This window comes from Misgurnus anguillicaudatus, chromosome 9, assembly GCF_027580225.2.
Source record: "Misgurnus anguillicaudatus chromosome 9, ASM2758022v2, whole genome shotgun sequence".
NCBI classification, from domain to species: domain Eukaryota; kingdom Metazoa; phylum Chordata; class Actinopteri; order Cypriniformes; family Cobitidae; genus Misgurnus; species Misgurnus anguillicaudatus.
The window spans coordinates 1,968,278-1,988,134 of record NC_073345.2 but is presented as its reverse complement, the minus strand read 5'-3'; the positions used below and the strand labels follow the sequence as shown (position 1 = coordinate 1,988,134).

At 38.6% G+C, this 19,857-nt stretch overlaps 1 protein-coding gene across 2 annotated transcripts in view; it reads right to left on the bottom strand.

The window, feature by feature from the left end:
* The window catches only part of LOC129424096 (solute carrier family 22 member 4), a 92,880-nt gene that overhangs the window by 22,943 nt on the left and 50,080 nt on the right, over positions 1–19,857 (bottom strand). For both annotated transcript variants that reach the window (XR_012370950.1, XM_055180674.2), the window contains exons 6-7: positions 5,672–5,769; positions 1,466–1,680 (exon numbers count right to left, since the gene is read on the bottom strand). Coding sequence is in view for 1 of the 2 variants with exons in the window: in XM_055180674.2 (XP_055036649.2) it covers positions 1,466–1,680; positions 5,672–5,769 (313 nt within the window). In the remaining variant the exon portion in view is untranslated. The remainder of the gene's footprint in view (positions 1–1,465; positions 1,681–5,671; positions 5,770–19,857) is intronic.

Below are 19,857 nucleotides of genomic sequence, written 5' to 3'. Positions count from 1 at the left end.
GAAGGCATTATTGTTGCCCAAAGTAGCCTACATTAAAATGATAGAGTTGTAGTTTCCAGTGTCGCATTGCGCATTGTTTATCATCTTGCATAACTTAAGAAAACTACAATTAAAAAATTATATTTAACCTGCCAAAGTGGCTAGTGGGATTGGCTGTCTTACCCGCCACAGCCGAAATCTACCCGCATTTGGCGGGTGTTAATGTCAAGCCCTGCATATTTACGAGACGTATCAGTAATAATAATGGTCACATTTCTAATAAGAAAAAGCAGTATGCAATCAAGGCCAAATTATGACAAACAGGAAAGATTAACGTTAATGTATTGCGTAATCGTTATAGAGTAAAATTGACCATGAAGAGATGACTTTCTTACCTTAGGTTCTTTACGTTGCGGTTGTCCTGTCAGATATTCTTGCGTTGCATATTTTGCATCTGGCAAATCTTTTTTTATTGGCACGGTCCAGTTCAAAGTCTTTATAGCCAAATTTCTGCCATGTTTGGTGCGGTTTGAATTGTGCAGCGTCAAAGGCACAGACACTGATTAGTGGTGCTGACGTCACAATAATATTTTTATTTTAATGAATTTTATTGCTGTTTGTTTATTATTTATAAGTTCAAGTCATTGTCGAGTCTTCCCCTTCAAGTCAAGTCAAGTAACTTGTTCAAAGTCAAGTCATTTTCATACTTTAATCAAGCAAGTTGCAAGTCCTGAAAATTGTCATGTGACTCAAGTCCCCCACCTCTGCCTTACAGAAACCATGGTTTTACTAATTACTACAGAAAAAGTAAATTTCCTCTCACATTTCTGCCTAAAGGGCTCATTATGCGGCTCATTATGCAAGTCTTTGTTTCCTCAGGTGTCCATCACAGATTATTCAGGGAATTTCACGCCTTCTCACATAACATTCTTAAATACAAACATGTACATACATGCTGCTCACATAATATTGTAGCCCAGTTTGTACTGAATACAGTGTTATGAGACTTTAGCCATTATTATGTTTTAAGCAACTGAAAAAAGCACAAATGTCAGTGCTGTTCAAAACTGCTCAAGGATGCCAAATCACCCAGGGACCTCATAGGGTTAAACGTTCAGGCCAGGCTTTGTCAAGCCAACATAAAGTTTGCCTACAAACTTTACTATAGTTATTTATTGTTAAATGCATGTGCAAGGGGTGCACACATTTTTTTCCTCTGTTATGGAGTAAATAATTTAGACTAGCCAGTCACAAGATGCACTGCAGCAAACCTGAGATTACTCTGATCAAAACTGTCAACACAACCATATAAAACATCACATTAAAGAGGACTGAAATGGGTAAATAGTAGCAAAATGAGAAAAAAAATAACTAACTTAATAATTAACTTCAGTAGAATAGAATAGAATAGAATAGAATAGAATAGAATAGAATAGAAACTAAACTGTAGTTTAGCAGTTTTTAAGAACGCAACTTCTAGTCTCACCTTCTGGTATGAAGTGTATAATAAGAAGAACGAGTCCTCCAAATGAAAGTGTAGAAGACAAGCAGAGACGCCTCGGACAGCAGCGAAACATCAGCCAGGCCATGATGAGAGCAGGAACTTCCACAACTGCTGATAACAGACTATTTACATAGATGTTCCCATGTAGATTGGATGTGTTCAGAGCTAAAGCATAGTATCCAATGGTAACAGTTAACCTGAGAGAGAAAATCAGAAAGTGAGAGGAAGCAATTAATTCATATTAATTACAGATTTTTTACATTCTAAGCATACTAGCAGTGAGATTTATATTAATTCCAGTATGGGCTTTATTTTTACATTTATTAATTTCCGCATGTGTTGATTTTTACATGTATTTATTTTTACATTTATTAATTTCCATGTGTTGATTTTTACATTTATTTCTTTTCATATTAATTTATTTCCACATGTATTTCATTCTACATTTTTATGTCTTATGTTAATGAGGAGGTGGGTTTTTTCTTCAGGTATAGCAATGGAGCAAAGAGTGGCAGTGCTAGTGTAGACATACTGTATGTTCTGAGGCCACAACAGTCACATCTTGTGCTCAATCAAAGTGACACGCAAATGAAGAGCGTGGACGTGACTTTAAGTGTAGTGAAAGTGAAATGAATGTTGAGACAGTTGACTTTTGATTCTACGTGTCATTGATTCAACAAGGTGCTAAACATTTCTTTAGAAATGTTGGCCCATATTGATAGGATAGCATCTTGCAGTTGATTTAGATTTGTGGGATGCACATCCAGGGCACAAAGCTCCCGTTCCACCACATCTGGTGACTGTGGGAGCCATTTTAATACAGTGATCTCAATGTCATGTTCAAGAAACCAATTTGAAATGATTCGAGCTTTGTGACATGGTGCATTATCCTGCTGGAAGAAGCCATCAGAGGATGAGTACATGGTGGTCATAAAAGGATGGACATGGTCAGAAACAATGTTCAGGTAGGCTGTGGCATTTAAACGATGCCCAGTTGGCACTAAGGGGCCTAAAGTGTGTCAAGAAAACATCCCCCAGACCATTACACCACCACCACCAGCCTGCACAGTGGTAACAAGGCATGATGGATCCATGTTCTCATTCTGTTTACAAAAAATTCTGACTTTACCATCTGAATGTCTCAACAGAAATCGAGACTCATCAGACCAGGCAACATTTTTACAGTCTTCAACTGTCCAATTTTGGTGAGCTCATGCAAATGAGTGGTACCCAGTGGGGTCTTCTGCTGTTGTAGCCCATCCGCCTCAAGGTTGTGTGTGTTGTGGCTTCATAAATGCTTTGCTGCATACCTCGGTTGTAACGAGTGGTTATTTCAGTCAAAGTTGCTCTTCTATCAGCTTGAATCAGTCGGCTCATTCTCCTCTGACCTCTAGCATCAACAAGGCATTTTTGCCCACAGGACTGCCACGTACTGGATGTTTTTCCCTTTTCACACCATTCTTTGTAAACCCTAGAAATGGTTGTACGTGAAAATCCCAGTAACTGAGCAGATTGTGAAATACTCAGACCGGCCCATCTGGCACCAACAACCATGCCACGCTCCAAATTGCTTAAATCACATTTCTGTCCCATTCTGACATTCAGTTTGAAGTTCAGGATACTGGCCGTTTCTCAATGTCAAGGATACTTCCTTGGCAGGACTAAGTCCTTACAAGTCACTTTCTTCAGAGGCTAGGGGAGGCTCCTCTTAAGCATTCGGAGAACACGTAAATGGAACAGGCTAGCAAGTGCACGAAAGTGTGCTTTTAAGATTGTGGGTGATTTCAGCACGGGTAGAGCGCGAAGGATACACATATGCATCATTTCCTGTAAATGGGATATTTCTTGAACCAAGGACTCGGTCCTTGGCTGAAATTCCAAGGATCCTCGACATTGGAACAGTCCTTCGACGGACGTCGATGACGTAGCATCCTCGAAATTCTGGCTTCCGAGGATCCTTCCTTGACATTGAGAAACGCCTATTTTCTTGACCAGGACCACACCCCTAAATGCATTGAAGCAACTGCCATGTGATTGGTTGATTAGATAATTGCATTAATGAGAAAATGAACAGGTGTTCCTAATAATCCTCTAGGTAAGTGTATAATGGTTGAAAATTTGTTCGGTTTTGGACAAGCTAACTATTGCGGCAAAAGTATATTTACAAGATGAGTTATGTGAATGCTGATAAATTATTTAATCATCATAAAGTTAAAGCCTCTCTATGCATTTTCAGCGTTTTTGTCAAACAGCGACCCCTAGAGTCGCTGGAGAATACTTGCAACTGTCGTAATTTCCCACTCTAGTACTCCGAAGTTAATGACCAGGTAGTTTCATACAAATATTAGGCTACTGCATAGTCTACTAAACTACAGATGATGGTAATAGGATAATAAGAAGTTTATTTCAAGTGTAGAGTGCATATAATAATAAAGTACCGCGTTTGCTAGCTTATAGCGTTTTTACATGATTGCAGCTAAATCACATGTAAACAGTCTATAGTCTATGTCTACTGTATCATTTCATTATCATTATCATTTGTGTTCTTGTACACATTACAAAATGCCATGACAAAGTTAATTGTGTATGTTGCATTATTTCATAACGTTGTTCGTTATAATGTCACTATACATGATTATTGCTATTTATCATAATAGTTTGCAAATTGTGCATGTTTACACTATTTACAACCTCTAGGCTTATTTATGTCCTGATAATTATGTGAGATATTGACAACTGTTGTCATGATAATCGCACGACATACTACAAGCAAGCGCAACAACATACAACATAGACAGCAAACAAGTTTACAAATAAGAGATTTACTTACTAGTCCATCAACAAGATCGCCAGATCAGCATCCCATCCAGTGCTGTCTTTTAGCTCACGACAACGATTAAAAACCTGACCAAGTGGGACTCTTGTCCGGTTCCTAACGCGGTCAGATTCTCTTTTCCTTTTCCTACTCTCTTCCAAACGCGCTTTCTTAACTTTTAAATCGTTTAGCCTCACGTCTCAAATTCGCATGTGCAGTTGTTGTTATAGGCTGGATCGACTTCATGCAGCGCTGCAAGAACCGACAGCCGGATGACGTCAAAGTGCCGTCTCGGATCATTCTCGCTGTACTTTGAAGTCATCCGGCGGTCAGTTCTTGCAGAGGCACACGAAGTCGAACAAGCCTAACGTATGTGACGTCGTTGCCGTAAAGCAAGTCGTGATTCTCGCGAGATTTGTCAGGGGCGGTTCCCTCAAGCTTACATTGGTGGTTTTGCTAGCGGCGTCCTCCCCGAGCTTCAACAGGAGAATGATTCGCCCTACTATGACTTTGTTTACCACTGAAATAACTTTGAAGCTGTTATATTAAGGTAAAATAACTGCATAGTGTGTCTTTAACATAGTAAACTTTAATTTTTTTAGTTTAGACTGTTATTTTGGGCAAATATTTCTAAACACTCTGTAACAAAACTGTAACAAAGTGTTACTGTAACAACACTGAAAACATTTCCTTGCTGGATATGATTTGGTCTTCGACCTTTAGCCATCGTGTTCATTTTGTGGAATATGCGCGAGGGAGAGCAGAGAGAAACAGTTTAGAGACGCGGCTCTGCTCATTCTCTGTCACGCAAACAAAGATCATCTCTCATTAATCACATTTAATGAGCCCAATCTTTGTGGCTGCACAGAGGTGCATCGCGAGACATAAGCCCGTCAGGCTGTTGTACTGGCAGCGTCAGGAGTTTTAGAAAAAAAAAGCGTCAGGAGTTTAACAACAACGCTTAGGTGCCCGCAGATGTGCCTGCCTATTAATCGGACTAATTTTGCAGCAAAATCGGCCAAAGACGATTTTTTTAATTATGCAAAAAATTGGCCAAATTATGGGACCTGACGATAAATCGGTTGACCTCTACATGTAGCCACATGTGCCTTCGAATATTTTCTTAGTTTATAAAAATATTAGATGTTCTGCCAACTTATTTCCTGGGAGATCTTAAAACTTCCATTCAACAACTGTATTGATTTTAGCTGTGAACTTGTCATTCATATGCATAGATGTTAAGTAAAAGTATAAAGAAGTGTGCAGTTTTACTATAAGGAAGAAACTGGAAGAATAATGCATTAATCTATTTTTAAAACTGTATTGAACTGTGATTTATTTGTTTTTAAAGAGCACAACAAAAGAAGTCTCACCAGACCATGCACAGCAGGACAGTAATGCAGCGGATGTTGGTGAACTTTACCAGGTGAAAGAGATTGTGGGTCTGCAATTTTTCAGTATTTTCCATTGACTGCAGTTCATGTATAACAAAAAACATTTTTAGTACACAACAATGAAAACTTCAAAAACACCATACAAAAGGGTAGACTAGACAATCTGATGTCCACAGCTAAGAAAACATAAACATGCCAATATGAGAGTATTAGGAACAAAAAAAACTTTATTTCTTTATTTACAGAAATGAGAGCTTTACTTTACACAAAAAATTCTATAACAGAAAGTATAATAGGGAAAGTTGTACAAGTTACAAGTTTTAATGTAAACATCGATCAACAATGTCCATTATGCCCTACTAAAAAGAACAGCTAAAACCAGCCTTGGTTGGCTGGACTTAGCTGGTTAGGCTGGGGTAACAGGCTGGTTTTAGAGGGGATTCTGACACTTTTTAGCTGGTCTTATCGGATCAGGCTGGAAGACTAGCTGACCCACCAGTTTAAATCAGCTTGACCAGGCTGAAGGCTTGGCTAAGCTGGTTTGCTGGTCTTAGCTAGTTTAAATGAAAGTAGCTGGTTTAAACTGGTCCTCGCAGACAGCTAACGCTAGTCTTTCAGTCTGGTCCAGCTGGTGTGTCAGTGGGTTTAAGCTGGTCTCTTAGCCCGACCAGCTTGACCACACAAAAATTGTCCAAAATCTCTCCAAAACCAGCCTCAGCCTAAATGTATATATATATTTTTTTACTTTATGCATTTAAACCTGTTGTAGGGAACTCAAGACAATATTAGGCAGCTTTAAAATAATTTCTGAGGGGCACTTTAAAAATGCTCCTGTTCACAGATGTTCTCTTAACTGTAATTTACCAGTAAAGACTGTATGTGTGAGAGCTGTTAATGAGTGCTTATTAGGATCCTTTGGATAAAATCATATGTCAAGTGATTAAATGTAAAGCAGATTACAAATGAGGGAGGATTTTGTAATTTAGGGGCTGTTTACACATAGTATTGATAAAGCAATAAGCCCCAAAAAGCAGCGGGTCCATTTTATAACAGCTAAGGGGCGTTGTTAGGCACAGTGCTAAGCGGAGGATAAAATGCACTGTAACACCACTGCTTCGTGGGGCTTACTGCTATTATAAAACGGTTACATCATATGCATAGCAGGGTTTCATAAAATAAAACACAGCAAAAAAGTAAAATACATCATTATTATAGTACAAATATTGTGTGCAAAGAATTATGCTTCTGAAAGTTTCAGATAAGTGTAGATAATCTTTAAATTCAGTTAATGTTGATTGTAGAGTGATTATGTATTCATTGTATTTAAAGAAAAAAATAAATTGTACATTTTAAGTAGCCTTAATTAAAAAAACGAATACGTTTTGGTGCAAATTCAGCTATGACGCGGTTCGGCAGTAACCAATCGCAAGGCGAAAACGTTCGGCGGCAACCAATCAGAAGGCGGAGGATTCCAGAGAATTTTTGATGCTCTTGCTGGCGGCGTGAACTTCCATCGGGTGAATAAATCTACATGCACGCTTAATCTTCATGCCCACTAGAACACTTGGGCCAAATACAGGAAAATGTAATGTCAAGTGGTCAAGTGCAAAGAACGCAAATGTGGTAATTTGGACGCAGCCAATGTTTCCCCCTGTGTTAAAAACCCTTTCGGAAGGAATATGATCCGGAATAAGAACCTCTTTTTGGTACTAAAACGACATCAAGGTTCTTGACAGACGTACCTGCGCATTGCTCTGCCTCATTCTCTTTAGTTTCTGTTTCTTTTTGTCTAACTTCTCGGCGAAAGTATCCGCTGTACCATTGGAGCGAACATGAGCACATCTGGCTTGCGCAATAATAAATGTGACGTCAAGACATCATTGCGGCCGCTGTGATAGCGCGTTGTTCGAGAGAACTGACTAGACTGCGTCTTTCCTCCTTGAAAATATAATTATTCATGTTGCTGGTACTTTGCTGTAAAGAGTCAATGAGCATTTCACTTTATGTGGTGCTGTGCAGAAAGTTTGGCAGTGAGGAGATCAGAGTACCTGAGTAGTTTTAATGCACGACGTAGAGGCGAAGAACCACCCGACGCGTAGCAGAGCTCTACTGCTCTGTAACTCGCGCACGCATCTCTTTCTCACTCTCTCTCTCTCGCCTTCTCTTTTAGTTCTCTGTCTCTCTCTTTTAATAATGAATTTAAATAAATGTGATCATTTATTCAAATAAAAGCAATCCAATGGCTCTACTTTATTTAAAGCAGACGGAGTGCTAGAACTAACCACTCGTAACTTAAGAAAATAACTGTCATTTTTACCCGTCTGTTAAAAAATTACACTGTAAACATCAGTTACTCAGAACAGGTATAGACAGCATTGCTTAACTTAAAGTCTTTATAACTTATGATGTTGTTGTAATATGACGGTTTATACCTGCTCTGAGACACTTGCAACATTGTATTCGCGTCCAGCGGTAGACTGAACAACAGAAGCATAAAACTCTCGCAATGTCTCATTTAAAAGAGAAGCAGAATAGATCTCGAAATCACAATTTTTCTGTCTTTGGTGCAAAAAGTCACTGAAAGTGTTAACTGCCCATTTAGTTGTCTTTTTCGTATTGACCTCATCTTTGTCGTAGACTTTAAAGAGACGCACACAGGTAACTCGCGCACGCATCTCTATCTCTCTCAGTGATCTTATCTAGCTCTGCCAGTGTTAATTCTTTGTGCTGCTTTTTGTCATTCAACGTCTTCTCCAAGTTTTCTATTTCGTCTCGTGCCTGAGCCCATTTCTCAAAATTGCCATATTCACCATACAAATTTAACGATATGCAAAAATCATCCATTTAGCCTACCCAGAGTCGTATAATAAGAGAGTTACGACACTCACATAGACGTCCGTTGTAAAATGGAATGCGGAAGTAACAGCGTGTCATGCAGTGACGCATAGTTCCAAACGCAGCACTGAAGCCCATTCATTTCAATGCCACCTGCTGGTAAATCGATGAAATTACCGTTTCTCTTTACATTTTCAGACATTTTATGAATATAGTCAACAGTGATATTTTATGAACTCTGCTGTAGGTAATGGTTATCGTTAATAATAACAACTAGTACATTTTTTATATTTTAATGAGTTGTGTATAATGTGTGAATAATATAGATTGAATGGTTTAATATTTTATTACTGGTGGCCATCTACTTTAATATAGCCTATACTTATCATATCTTTTTTTATCTTTTACGAGTAACACTAGGGGGCAACAGCGAGAAGCTAAATGCCTTATAAGAAAGTCACACTGCTTCACAATGCTGCTATGTGTTTCATTGTGTTTGGTAGGTAATACGAGTGATGTATCCTCAAAAAAATGTATAATTATATTAACATTTAATGTGTACTATAAATATAATTAAATATAAATTAAGTGTGTTTCTGTTATGTTTCACTGTTACAAATAACCGCGTTGGTGATCTTTTTTGTGATTTTAATATAGTAAAAGTGTAGGAATTATGTTTTTAGCAGATTGATTTATATAGCCATTTATATAGCCATATTTTTGCTACAAAAATAAAAGATAAACTGTGTTGCTGTAGTTGCTATAGATAACCACAGTTATCTGTTAATCTTTATTAACTGATTTACTGTATTTCCATCACTCCCTAGTAAAAAAAAAACGTTATACACATAGTAAAAGTATAGTAATCAATTTACATAACAAGCTAATATTTAACAAAAATAGCTGAAAACCTATGCAAATAGATTGACAGCCCGGCTGGGTTTGGAACTGTAGAAGGTTACATGAATCACGTGACCGCGTGGCGGCAAGATCAAAGCGTGTCGTTACTCTCTTATTATAGGACTCTGAGCCTACCTAAATAAACATATGCGTCTCTCACTCAAGTGTAGAGAACTCTCACGCAAGTGTAACTGTGTTACTATGGTAACCAATGTTTATAGTAGCGGATTAATTTCAAACTGTAATCAAACTGACCTGTGCATTAAACAATTTAAAATGCACACCTTCCAGCCAATCAGAATTGAGTATTTAAACAGCCTGTGGTATAAAGTCGAACACACAAAGCGTCAAGATCTGGATGAAAACCAGACCTTCCCGGATTCTACCCACGCAGATACCCTCAGAAAACTGTAGATTTAATTAACTCTCACCTGCATGTGCATGTTTGTAAGCAGTACAAGCCTGCGTGATGTTTGCTGTGACCGTTTTTAATAAGAGAGAAAAAAATCTATTGATATTTGACATCTATAAACAATAATATATTTATATACAAAATATAACTATATGACATGCACATTATCTGTTGCTTTTGTTTAATATATAAAGTGCTCATTTGGTTTGGTGTGTTTTGAGTGTGACAGTCCCTCTTTTTTTTCTCAGTGGATGAACTGAATCAAATCTGTTGTAATCTACAGTTATACATTTTACAGAGACCAGTATTAAATATAGCTGCAAGCAGCAATGCCAGGGTCAAGCCGAAAAGGGCACAAAAGGATGTAAAATTGAGATTGGATAAGCAGATTGAAGATCCTAGGTAAACCTAATGATTTCAGATGAAGAACGCAAAAGTAAGCAACAAAAATAATCTATGTTCTTGTCTACTGCAATTGTCCTTCTGTTATTGACAATCATGGAACATTAGAGCACTGAAAGACACGTGAGTGATGTTTGCAGTGGCAAAACATGGGTCACCACATGTTACAACAAGTCAAATGAGTCAAAAGAGACCATCCCTGTGTCCCTACGATGTTCTGATGCAGAGAAAAAGCTCTTGCAAAAAAGTTGATATGGTATTCTCATCGGTTGCTAGAGAGTAAATTGACTTCCACCAGTGATTATAGTCCAAGCCATGAAAGGAATAATCCATGATGACTCATGGTTTTAGATGTGTTGTTGCAGTAGTTTTAGGCAAAAATAGCCATTTTCTATCTCAAAACCAGTAGGTTGCGCTATGACAAAATCGTGCATGCAACCTCAGGTCATGACTGCGTTACATCTAGCTAGTTTCATGACTATACACTTTAGTTTAGTTAAGAAATAGTTGTATGACCATAGGGCTGGCTTGTTATCAAAGGTTTTGTTCAATTATAAGGCCATCTAGTGGTGCAGGCATACCAATTTTATTGTGTGGCCTCAGACTCTGCTCATACATCAGCGTATCAAATCTGGTGAAAAAATATATTTTTGTTACGAAGTTACAATCATTCATGTGTAAAAAACACAAAATTTGAAGGTAATTTTTTGTTTTTTGCAATTTTCGGCCATTTCTGATGAAAATTTTATTATAACGCCAATAGAACTTTTTGTTCAGAAGGTAAGGTTAGTTTCTTCCTATGGTGTTTTCGAGTCAATCGGAAAAACGCTCGCGGAGATATTCACGCGTGTTTTTTAAGTGTTGTTTTGCTGCGCAGGGTTAACCGTAAGGCGAATTCTGGCATGTTTGGTATCGTTGGACTCGGCAACTATTCAGAACTCCAAAGAAACAAGTCCCGTGAAAATACGTCAATCGAAGCCAAAGTTATAGGCGTGTAAAGCATAAGTCTGGCCACTAGGTGGCGCTGTGACAAAACTCAGCATGCACCCTCAGTTCCTGACTGGCATCTCAAGTACCAAGTTTCGTGTCAATAGGTTTAAGTTTGGCGAAGATACAGCCTAAAATCTGTTTTTTTGCGCTCTACGTAAAATTCAACAAGGTGGTATACGACAACGGATTGCTGTATCGAAATTCTTTTGATAACTTTTTGCCATGAGTGTGTCAAGATGATGCATACCATTTTTGGGGGCAATCGGACAAAAGCTGTAGGACGAGTTCGAAAAAGTAGGTTTTATGAATAATTCAAAATGGCAGAAAGATTTTCATGACGGAAAATGACATCATAGGGTCCAATCAAATCGTCTTGAGCCAAGGAATCAGAGGAAACAAGAATTTTGTTTCTAGGCCTCACGGATCAGAAGTTATAAGCAAAAACATAAGTGCAACTTTGGACTGTTGGTGGCGCTAGCGGGTTAGACATAGAGACTCCAAATTTGCTGTGGGGACACATTGGAGTGTCCTTTATCAGTGTGCCAAATTTCATAACTTTCCTACGTACGGTTCTATGGGCTGCCATAGACCGCAATGGCGGAAGAAGAATAACTAATAATAAATATAGCTGCAAGCAGCAATGCCGGGGTCAAGCCAAAAAGGGCACAGAAGAAGGTAAACTTGAGTCCGGATGAGCAGTTTAAAAAACCTAGCAAAACCTCCTGATTTCAGACAAATTAATATAACAGTAATCAGCAAAAAAGCTGTGTTCTTATTCAGTGAAATCTCTCCCTCACGTCTTGAGGAGCATTGACAACTAGAACACTGAAGGAAATGTGAGTGGTGCTTGCAGTGGTAATACTCAGCTCACAAAATGTTACTGTGGTGTTAATGAGTCAAAAGAGCCCACCCCCATGTCTCTACGCTGTTCTGATGAAGAGATATAGCTCTTGCAAAAACAGTTGATAAGGTATTCTCATTGGTTGCTAGACAGTAAATTGACATCCACCAGTGATTATAATCCAAGCCATGAAATGAATAATCCATGATGACTTGTGGTTTTAGATGTGTTGTTGCAGTAGTTTTAGGCAAAATTTTCAATTTTCTATCTCAAAACCACTAGGTGGCGCTGTGACAAAATTGTACATGCAACTTCAGGTCATGATTACGTTACATCGAGCTAGTTTTATGACTATACACTTTAGTTTAGTGAAGAAACAGTTGTATGACCATAGGGCTGGCTTGATATCACAGGTTTTGTTCAATTATAACGCCAACTAGTGGTGCAAGCAAGCAATTTTTTTTGTGTAGCCTCAGACTGTGGTCGTACATCAGCGTATCAAATCTGGTGAAAAAATCTCTTTTCGTTGCGAAGTTATAACCATTTATGTGTAAAAAATACAAAATTTAAAAGGTAATTTTTCGTTTTTTGCATTTTTCGGTCATTTCTGATGAAAATTTTAATATAACGCCAATAGAACTTTTTGTTCAGAAGGTAAGGTTAGTTTCTTCCTATGGTGTTTTTGAGTCGATCAGAATTACGGTCGCGGAGATATTCGCGCGTGTTTTTTAAGCACTATTTTGCCGCACAGGGTTAACCGTAAGGCGAATCCTGGCATGTTTGGTATCGTTGGACTCGGCAACTATTCAAAACTCCAAGGAAACAAGTCCCTTGTAAATATGATGATCATAGCCAAAGTTATAGGCCTATAAAACATTCGTCTGGCCACTAGGTGGCGCTGCAACGAAACTGTGCATGCTCCCTCAGTTCCTGACTGGCATCTCAAGTACCAAGATTTGTGTCAATAGGCCTAAGTTTGGAGAAGATACAGCCTAAAATCTGTTTTTTTGCGCTCTATGTAAAATTTGTTGACGCGCTATACGACAACGGATTGGTTTATCGAAATTCTTTTAATAACTTTTTGCCATGAGTGTCTCAAGATGATACATACCAATTTTCGTGGCAATCGGAGAAAAGCCCTAGGACGAGTTCGAAAAAGTAGGTTTTACGAATAATTCAAAATGGCGGAACAATTTTTATGACGGAAAATAACGACATAGGGTCCAATCGAATCGTCTTGAGCCAAGGAATCAGAGGAAGTAAGAATTTTGTTTCTAGGGCTTACGGATCAGAAGTTATAAGCAAAAACATAAGTGCAACTTTGGACTGTTGGTGGCGCTAGTGGGTTAGACATAGAGACTCCAAATTTGCTGTGGGGACACATTGGACTGTCCTTTATCAGTGTGCCAAATTTCATAACTTTCCTACGTACGGTTCTATGGGCTGCCATAGACCGCAATGGCGGAAGAAGAATAACTAATAATAAATATAGCTGCAAGCAGCAATGCCGGGGTCAAGCCGAAAAGGGCACAAAAGGATGTAAAATTGAGATTGGATAAGCAGATTGAAGAACCTAGGTAACAAAATGTTACAGTAGTGTTAATGAGTCAAAAGAGACCATCCCCGTGTCTCTACGATGTTCTAATGCAGAGATATAGCTTTTGCAAAAACGGTTGATAAGGTATTCTCAATGGTTGCTAGGGAGTGAATTGGCAACCACCAGTGATTATAGTCAAAGCCATGAAAGGAATAATCCATGAAGACTCATGGTTTTAGATGTGTTGTTGCAGTAGTTTTAGGCAAAAATACCATATTCTATCTCAAAACCAGTAGGTGGCGCAATGAAAAAATTGTGCATGCAGCATTAGGTCATGATTGTGTTACATCTAGCTAGTTTTATGACTATACACTTTAGTTTAGTTAAGAAATAGTTGTATGACCATAAGGCTGGCTTGTTATCAAATGTTTTGTTCAATTATAAGGCCATCTAGTGGTGAAAGCATACAATTTTTTGTGTGTAGCCACAGAATGTGCTCATACATCAGCATATCAAATCTGGTAAAAAAATGTCTTTTCGTTACAAAGTTACAATCATTTATGTGTATAAAACACAAAATTTAAAGGTAATTTTTCGTTTTTTGCAATTTTCGGCCATTTCTGATGAAAATTTTAATATAATGCCAATAGAACTTTTTATTCAGAAGGTAAGGTTAGTTTCTTCCTATGGTGTTTTCGAGTCGATCAGAAAAACGCTCGCGGAGATATTCACGCGTGTTTTTTAAGCGCTATTTTGCTGCGCAGGGTTAACTGTAAGGTGAATTCTGGCATGTTTGGTATCGTTGGACTCGGCAACTATTCAGAACTCCAAGGAAACAAGTCCCGTGACAATACGTCAATCGGAGCCAAAGTTATAGCCGTGTAAAACATATGTCTGACCACTAGGTGGCGCTGTGACGAAACTCTGCATGCACCCTTAGTTCCTGACTGGCATCACAAATACAAAGTATCGTGTCAATAGGCGTAAGTTTGGCGAAGATACAGCTTAAAATCCGTTTTTTTGCGCTCTACGTAAAATTCGTTGACGCGCTATATGACAACGGATTGGTTTATCGAAATTCTTTTAATAACTTTTTGCCTTGAGTGTCTCTAGATGGTGCATACCGATTTTCAAGGCAATCCGGCAAAAGCTCTAGGACGAGTTCGCAAAAGTAGGTTTTATGAATATTTAAAAATGGCGGGAAAATTTTCATGACGGAAAATGACGTCATAGGGTCCATTCGAATCGTCTTGAGCCAAGGAATCAGAGGAAATAAGAATTTAATTTCTAGGACTTACGGGTCAGAAGTTATAAGCAAAAATGTAAGTGCAACTTTGGACTGTTGGTGGCGCTAGCGGGTTTGAGATAGAGACTCCAAATTTGCTGTGGATATTATTTGGACTGTCCTCTATCAGTGTGCCAAATTTCATAACTTTCCTACGTACGGTTCTATGGGCTGCCATAGACCGCAAGGTGACAGGAAGAATAATAAATAAGAAATATAGCTGCAAGCAGCGATACCGGGGTCAAGCCAAACATGGCAAAAAATTATTCATACGTGATGACTGTCATGATTTAAGATCTAAGTTTGCATTAGTTTTATGAAAAAAATAGCAATTTTTTGTATCTTGAGACCACTAGGTGGCGCGGTGCAGAAACAATAGATGGTGCCTCAGGTCATGACTGTGATGACACATACCAAATTTAGTGTAAATACGATAAAGCAATACAGAGATATAGCCTTAAATGACTTGACCACTAGGGGGCACTGACCAAACAATAAATTGTGACTCAGGTCTTGATTGTGATGACACCCACCAAATTTGGTGTAAATACAATAAAGAGATGCAGAGATATAGCCTTAAAGACTTGACCACTAGGGGGCACTAACCAAACAATAAATTGTGACTCAGGTCTTGATTGTGATGACACCCACCAAATTTGGTGTAAATACAATAAAGAGATGCAGAGATATAGCCTTAAATGACTTGACCACTAGGGGGCACTGACCAAAAAATAAATTGTGACTCAGGTCTTGATTGTGATGACACCCACCAAATTTGGTGTAAATACGATAAAGAGATGCAGAGATATAGCTTCAAATCTCTTGACCACTAGGGGGCACCGAAAAGTTTACAAGTCCTCCCAGAACATGTAGGTAATGAACCATAACAAGTTTCATAACAATACACAGTTGCGTTTCTGAAATACTTGAACTTAAAGAAAAATTCAAAATGGCCGACACACAAAATGGCCGACCAAAAACCATTTGGTATCGTTTGACTCGCCATGCCTCACGAAATCTAACAAGACCAGTCTCATAATTTTACATTCAAATTTGCAGTAGTTATAAGCAAAAATAGACATTTTTTATATCTCGTGACCAGTAGGGGGCAGTGTGACGAAATGGTGCATGCACCCTCAGGTCATCACTGTTATGACATATACCAAGTCTCATATTAATACGCAAAAGTTTTGCGAAGATACAGGCTCAAACACATTTTGGCGTGCTCGCCCTCGCATTCTTTGATGCGTTATACGCCAACGGATAGGTCTACCGAAAATCTTTTGATAACTTTTTGTCTAGAGTGTCTCTAGATGATGCATACCAAAAATCAAGCCAATCACACGAGCGCTCTAGGAGGAGTTCGAAAAAGTAGGTGTTCAATATAATTCAAAATGGCCGACAGGAAGTAGGTTTGACTCAGACATATTTGATACCATCGGACTCAGCATGAGCCAAGGAATCAATTGAGTGAAGTCTTATGTCATAGTGGCAATTTAATCAAATGATATAAAGATTTTAAACAATTTATTTACATATCCTGACCACTAGGTGGCGCCGTCCTAAAGATTTATAGGTGCGCTCAGAACATGTCACCGATGAACCATGCCAAATTTCGTAGCGATACGCCATTCGGTTTGTGAAATACTGAACTTAATGAGAAAATTCAAAATGGCCGACACCCAAAATGGCCGACCGAAAACGGTTTGGTATCGTTTGACTCAGCATGCCTCAAGGAATCTAACAAGACCTCCTTCATGATTTTAGACTCAAGTTTGAAGTAGTTATAAGCGAAAATAGGCATTTTTCGAATCTCGTGACCACTAGGTGGCGCTGTGACGAAACGTTGCAGGCACCCTCAGGTCATGACTGTTATGACATATACCAAGTTTCGTGTCGATACACCAAAGTTTTGCGAAGATACGGCCTCACGTCCGTTTTGGCGTGCTCGCCGCCATATATGTTGTCAATTTATATGAGAACGCATTGGTCTATCAAAAAGCTTTTGATAACTTTTTGTCGTGGGTGTCTCTAGATGCTACATACCAAAGGACATGCAAATCGGACAAACGGTCAAGGAGGAGTTCGAAAAAGTAGGTTTTACGAAAAATTCAAAATGGCGGAAAGATGTGCATGACACAAATGACATCAATGTGTGCAATTGAATCATCATGAGCCAAGGATTCAGAGGAAACAAGAATTTAGTTTCTAGGACTCACGGGTCAGAAGTTGTGAGCATGAACATAAGTGGATTTTTGGACTGTTGGTGGCGCTAGAGGGTTTGAGTCAGACACACCAATGTTGCTATAGTAACTTCTTAGACTGTCCTCTACATGTGTGCCAAATTTCATAACTTTCCTACGTACGGTTCTATGGGCTGCCATTGACTTCAATGGCGGAAGAACAAGAAACAGAATAATAATAAGAAAACTAACAATAACAATAGGGTTCTACGCCCCTTCGGGGCTTGACCCCTAAATATAGCTGCAAGCAGCAATTACCGGGGTCAAGCCAAAAAGGGCACAGAATGAAGTAAAGTTGAGTTTGGATAAGCAGACTAAAGAACCTATGTAAACCTAATGATTTCAGATGAAAAAACGCAAAAGTAATCAACAAAAATAATCTATGTTCTTGTCTACTGCAATCGTCCTTCTGTTATTGACAATCATGGAACATTAGATCACTGAAAAACATGTGAGTGGTGTTTGCAGTGACAAAACGTGTCACAACATGTTACAACAACTTAAATGAGTGAAAAGAGACCATCGCCATGTCTCTCTGATGTTCTGATGCAGAGAAAAAGCTTTTGCAAAAATGGTTAATAAGGTATTCTCATTGGTTGCTAGAGAGTAAATGGACATTCACCAGTGATTATAGTTCAATCCTTGAAAGGAATAATCCATGAAGACTCATGGTTTTAGATGTGTTGTTGCAGTAGTTTTAGGCAAAAATACCATATTCTATGTCAAAACCAGTAGGTGGCGCAATGAAAAAATTGTGCATGCAACATCAGGTCATGATTGTGTTACATCTAGCTAGTTTTATGACAATACACTTTAGTTTAGTTAAGAAACAGTTGTATGACCATAAGGCTGGCTTGTTATCAAAGGTTTTGTTCAATTATAAGGCCATCTAGTGGTGCAAGCACACAATTTTTTTTGTGTAGCCTCAGAATGGGCTCATGCATCAGCGTATCAAATCTGGTGAAAAAATATGTTTTCGTTACGAAGTTACAACCATTTATGTCTAAAAAACACAAAATTTGAAGGTAATTTTTCGTTTTTTGCAATTTTCGGCCATTTCTGATGAAAATTTTAATATAACGCCAATAGAACTTTTTGTTCAGAAGGTAAGGTTAGTTTCTTCCTATGGTATTTTCGAGTCGATCGGAAAAACGCTCGCGGAGATATTCACGCGTGTTTTTTAAGCGCTATTTTGCTGCGCAGGGTTAACCGTAAGGCGAATTCTGGCATGTTTGGTATCGTTGGACTCGGCAACTATTCAGAACTCCAAAGAAACAAGTCCCGTGAAAATACGTCAATCGGAGCCAAAGTTATAGGCATGTAAAGCATATGTCTGACCACTAGGTGGCGCTGTGACGAAACTCTGCATGCACCCTTAGTTCCTGACTGGCATCACAAGTACCAAGTGTCATGTCAATAGGCCTAAGTTTCACGAAAATACAGCCTAAAATCTGTTTTTTTGCGCTCTACGTAAAATTCGTTAAGGCGGTATACAAGAACGGATTGATGTATCGAAATTCTTTTGATAACTTTTTGCCATGAATGTCTCTAGATGATACATACCAATTTTTGTGGCAATCGGACAAAAGCCCTAGGACGAGTTCGAAAAAGTAGAGTTTACGAATAATTCAAAATGGCGGAAAATTTTCATGACGGAAAATGACGCCATAGGGTCCAATCAAATCGTCTTGAGCCAATGAATAAGCGAAAGCAAGAATTTCGTTTCTAGGACTTACGGATCAGAAGTTATAAGCAAAAACATAAGTGCAACTTTGGACTGTTGGTGGCGCTAGCGGGTTAGAGATAGAGACTCCAAATTTGCTGTGGGGACACATTGGACTGTCCTTTATCAGTGTGCCAAATTTCATAACTTTCCTACGTACGGTTCTATGGGCTGCCATAGACCGCAATGGCGGAAGAAGAATAACTAATAAATATAGCTGCAAGCAGCGATACCGGGGTCAAGCCAAACATGGGCAAAATCGATTCATACGTGATGACTGTCATAATTTAAGATCTAAGTTTGCATTAGTTTTATGAAAAAATAGCAATTTTTTGTATCTTGAGACCACTAGGTGGCGCTTTGCCGAAACAATAGATGGTGCTTTAGGTCATGACTGTGATGACACATACCAAATTTAGTGTAAATACAATAAAGCGATACGGAGATATAGCCTTAAATGACTTGACCACTAGGGGGCACTGACCAAACAATAAATTGTGACTCGGGTCTTGATTGTGATGACACCCACCAAATATGGTGTAAATACAATAAAGCGATACGGAGATATAGCCTTAAATGACTTGACCACTAGGGGGCACTGACCAAATAATAAATTGTGACTCAGGTCTTGATTGTGATGACACCCACCAAATTTGGTGTAAATACAATAAAGAGATGCAGAGATATAGCCTTAAATGACTTGACCACTAGGGGGCACTGACCAAAAAATAAATTGTGACTCAGGTCTTGATTGTGATGACACCCACCAAATTTGGTGTAAATACAATAAAGAGATGCAGAGATATAGCCTTAAATAACTTGACCACTAGGGGGCACTGACCAAAAAATAAATTGTGACTCAGGTCTTGATTGTGATGACACCCACCAAATTTGGTGTAAATACAATAAAGAGATGCAGAGATATAGCCTTAAATAACTTGACCACTAGGGGGCACTGACCAAAAAATAAATTGTGACTCAGGTCTTGATTGTGATG